The following is a 4,339-nucleotide window of genomic DNA, read 5'->3' as shown; positions in this document are numbered from 1 at the left end:
ACTATTAAATTCAACCAAAAACACATGTGAACTAAAACTTAATAAATGGCCTAAAACAAGAATAAGGCCAATTACCCATTTTTCACATTAACTTTCATCCAACCGAATTTTTACCCGCAACCCCAGTCTGCGGCAGTGCGGGTTAAATTGCGGTGACCAATCACACAATTGATCGACATCGAATCGACAAAGGGACTAAGGCTCGATTTTACACAATCATCAAAACATTACAATTATCACTAAAAAAATTCATTTTGAGCCTATCCATTACAATTTCATTTTATAATCTATCCTAACATGTGATAACTATCAATATGAGCATAATTTTACCAACCTCATTATCTCTACTACTAACATTATTCATTTCAAAGGTTTAACCATATGATACTTATTCTAACTATAACATTAATGAACCTAAAATGATGAACAAAGCATGAAAAACCGCGAAACAAGCAACGGGTTGACCCGGGCCAGCCGCGGGCCTGCCGTGGGCCTGCACGGGCCTGCTGGCCGCCACCCCCACTCTTCCATTTTTCCGTTTTTGTTCATTTTAACTCCGTTTTAAGCATTACTTAATCGTTCCCATTCCATTTCTATACTATTATGAGAATTTAAACTAACAAAAGACATGCATGCAACCCATTTTATCATGTGAAACAAATTACTCAAATAAAAATCACAAAAACATACAAAAAGCAAAGAATGTGACGATTATTCGTCGAGTAACTCGAAATATGTTACCTTAAGCTAGAAAATGAGCAATTAGCACCTTGAATACCAAACCCTAACACACAACTAGCCACTATCTTCAACAATATACGAGTCCCCAAACTCGTCTTCCAATTCTTCACCTAAATAAACAATAAAAACACAATAATAAGTACAAAAAAAACCGAAATTACCCAAATTCGTCTTAAATCAACATCAAGAAAACTGAAATTAAAACATACTAGGTTGTAGATCTCGAAGAGAGGATTCCGGAAATATAAATTTTATGAAAATCCGACTAGAAATGAGAAAGTTATGGTGAAATTTGGCTTAAAAAGCTTAAGTTGTATAAAAATGGTGTTTTGGAAGGTTTTAGAACATAGAGGAAGATGAAGTTGGTAAGAAAAATCAGAAAAAGGAAGGGGAAAGGAGGGGGTGCCGCGGGATAGGAGAGGAAAGGAGGAAGGGAGCGGGTTTTAGTCGGGATTTTACGAGTCGGTTTTGGCTCGTTTCGATAATAATTAGAACCGCTTGTCAAATGCAAATTCCGACAAGACCAAAGTTCTTAAACACGAGATTACAAGAAAATTGAATACTCATACAACCCATTTCCAAAATCGTTTGCCCAATTTTCAAAAGAATTGTCATTTTTCCCCGATATGCCCTTATTTCGAAATAAAAAGTTTTTACACGGTTTAAACTATTTTTAAACATTTCGAAACTATCAAAATAATTACTTTTCTTCAAAATATAATAAAATTATATTTCTTTGAATTATTATTACTTCAAATACATCAATATCAAATTTTACTTGATTAATAAATTACTTCCGCAATATATTAACGGTCCGAAATTACGGGGTGTTATTACATCCCTTCCGTTCAAAGAAACTGCTGAAAATAACACCATACCCACTCTTAACATTGTACGTTCCATCCTTTGAAAAAGGCCAGAACACCTCATCTTTAGTTTGAGCTCTTAGCGGAATAATCAAGATCCTTGCAACACTTTCTTCATCAGAGACTAGCTTGATCAACTCTTCATTCCAGCCCCCTTCATTGTAACATAAATCTTTAACCCGCAAGTCCTTAAGAAAGCTGAAATCCATATCCAACCATTCATCCTTCGGGTTCGGCATATTTCCCTGGACCCATCTACTTGTCCAAACATTTAGGGTCCGTTTGGATTGAAGGAATTGGAGAGGGGGGGGGGGGGAGGGAAAGGGAGGGATTTAATTTTCTTTGTTTGGATAAAAAATATGGGAGAAAGGAAATGGAAGGGGAGAGAAATGAGAGGACTTATTTTCTCTCCTATGGAACAAACTATAATCTTTCCAAGGGTGGCAAGATTTGGAAAGAAAATATTATTTGGACTCTAATTATACCACCAACATCCTTCAATCCTCCATCCATTCTTCATCTCCCTCCTTCCTCCCCTTCCATTTCCCTTTATAATTTTTGTTATCCAAACACCCACATCGCATTTGCCCTCCCCTTCTCTCCCCTCCCTTCACCTCCCCTCTCCTTCCCTCCTAAAATTGTATCCAAACGGACCCTAAGATTAGAGTCCCCCCTGGTTTCCATGCAATATTATCCATAATAAATCTCATGCCATGTCCGATACTTCTTGCCCCCCAAGAACCAGAACCCACAATTGACGGCTTCATCCCATCCTTGAAGATACTATTCCTGAAAAACTTTTCCCTAAAAGTAATGCTAAAAAAAGAGTTATCATTACTTACCAGACGCCATGCATGTTTCGCTAGGAGAGCTTGGTTCAGGCATTCTATATTCCGAATACCGAGGCCCCCTTTACTCTTCGGTAAACTAGTGAAAGTTCTGCTACACCAGTGAAGCGACTTCCCTGATCTACATCCACTCCACCAAAAATGCGACAAAAGAGAGCTAATCTTATTTGTCACATTTACCGGTATTTTGAAAACCGATAGAAAATAAATAGAGATATTTGATAGGATGGATGAGATGAGCGTAAGCCTCCTAGCCGGTGAGAGAAAAACCCCATTCCATGAAGAGATACGCTTCGTAACATTATCAATGAGACCTTTGAAAACATCCTTCTTAGACGTCTGGAACTCAGTCGGCAAACCCAAGTATTTCCCTATACCCTTGTTATTACGAATATTCATCACCTTTAGACAAGTCCGTACTTTTCCTAACTTTGTGTTAGGACTGAAGATAATTCCAGATTTCCCTTCATTCAGAAGCTGGCCCGATGCTGCACAATAATCGTTTAAAATTCGTTTCAGATGTCCAAAAGACATACCTTTGTCCTGGAGAAAGAAAACCGAGTCATCCGCAAAGAAAAGGTGAGTTAAGGGAGCTAGACCCCGACAAAGTTGGATTCCTTTTAGTTGGCCCATAGATTGCGGATATTCCACATTGCTGGACATAACCTCCATGCACGGAATAAAGAGGTACGGGGATAAGGGGTCACCTTGATGTAGCCTACACCTCGGTTGGAATTGTTGAAGAGGTGAACCATTAATGAGCACCTCATAAGTGACGGTAGTAACGCAACCCATAATAAGTCTAATTAGACTATCTGGAAAACCGAATTTTTCAAGTACGGCTTTGAGAAAATCTCATTTAATTCGATCATAAGTCTTACTCATATCGGCTTTAAAAGCGAAGTTCCTATATTTACCTTTTTTGTGTGAGTTAATCTTGTGGATCGTTTCATGTGCTAGAAGAATATTATCTGTAATGTTCCTTCCTGATATAAAAGCATTTTGATAAGGTCCAACCAGTAAACCCATGAATTTAAGAAGGCGGTTTGTGATGCATTTCGTGACCACTCTCATGAAGACGTTGCACAAGCTTATATGTTTGTAGTCTTGAACTTCCTCTGGATTATCACACTTTGGTACCAGTGTGATGCAAGGTCTATTGGCCTCCCGAAGAACCACACCCGAATTAAGCGTTGACAGAACTGCTTTTGTAAAATCCTTTTTGAACAGGTGCCAACATTTCTGGTAAAAGATAGCCGGTATGCCATCCGGACCCGGTGATTTCAAAGCACCCATTTGGAAAACAGCCTTTGTAACCTCTTTAGCCGTGAAAGGCATTCTCAACAGATCAGCATCATCATATGCAAGTCCCTTCTTCAGATGCTTTAGCATGTCATAATAAGGACCTTGAATATCACTTCTTTGTGGAAATTGTGAAGGTGTATAGAGGTCTATGAAATTGGTCCGGTTTAAACGCGTCGTCAAAAGCTACCAACCAAAACAATATTTATAACTTCACAAACTACTCTTAGTAAAGAGGTAAAGGTCGTATCCCAAGGGACGGGTATCGATGTAGGATTTTCAATTGTAAGTAGCTATGTCTAAGGGTGTCACGAATTGGGTTGAGATGAGATGTGGTCTAAACTAATCAACAAGATGAATGTAAATTAATGAAAACAAAGCAAAGCAATTAAAGGGGTTTGTAAACAAATGATTAAAAGCACTAAGATGTCATGGGTTCATAGGGGATTCATGGGAGAGGATTATACAAACATGTTCTCAATTAGATGCAAGCACTTATTGTTGTGATGAGATCAAGTTAGTGTATGTCTTACAATCCCTAAGAAGATTTGGGTCCCGGAGCCGAGTCGTCTAGACTGTACA

At 38.4% G+C, this 4,339-nt stretch overlaps 1 protein-coding gene across 1 annotated transcript; it reads right to left on the bottom strand.

Annotated features, from left to right (window-relative positions):
• Nucleotides 1-1,561: 1,561 nt before the first annotated feature.
• Nucleotides 1,562-3,847, bottom strand: LOC141649119 (uncharacterized). The gene is made up of 3 exons (XM_074457818.1): nucleotides 3,373-3,847; nucleotides 2,450-2,943; nucleotides 1,562-1,852 (listed from the first exon to the last, which is right to left on the bottom strand). The coding sequence occupies exons 1-3, from the start codon at nucleotides 3,845-3,847 to the stop codon at nucleotides 1,562-1,564; spliced, it is 1,260 nt and encodes a 419-aa protein (XP_074313919.1).
• Nucleotides 3,848-4,339: the final 492 nt, after the last annotated feature.

The sequence above is a fragment of the Silene latifolia genome, chromosome 3, assembly GCF_048544455.1.
Source record: "Silene latifolia isolate original U9 population chromosome 3, ASM4854445v1, whole genome shotgun sequence".
Lineage (NCBI taxonomy): Eukaryota > Viridiplantae > Streptophyta > Magnoliopsida > Caryophyllales > Caryophyllaceae > Silene > Silene latifolia.
Note: the sequence above shows the minus strand (reverse complement) of the source record. Positions and strands in the feature narration are given on the sequence as shown.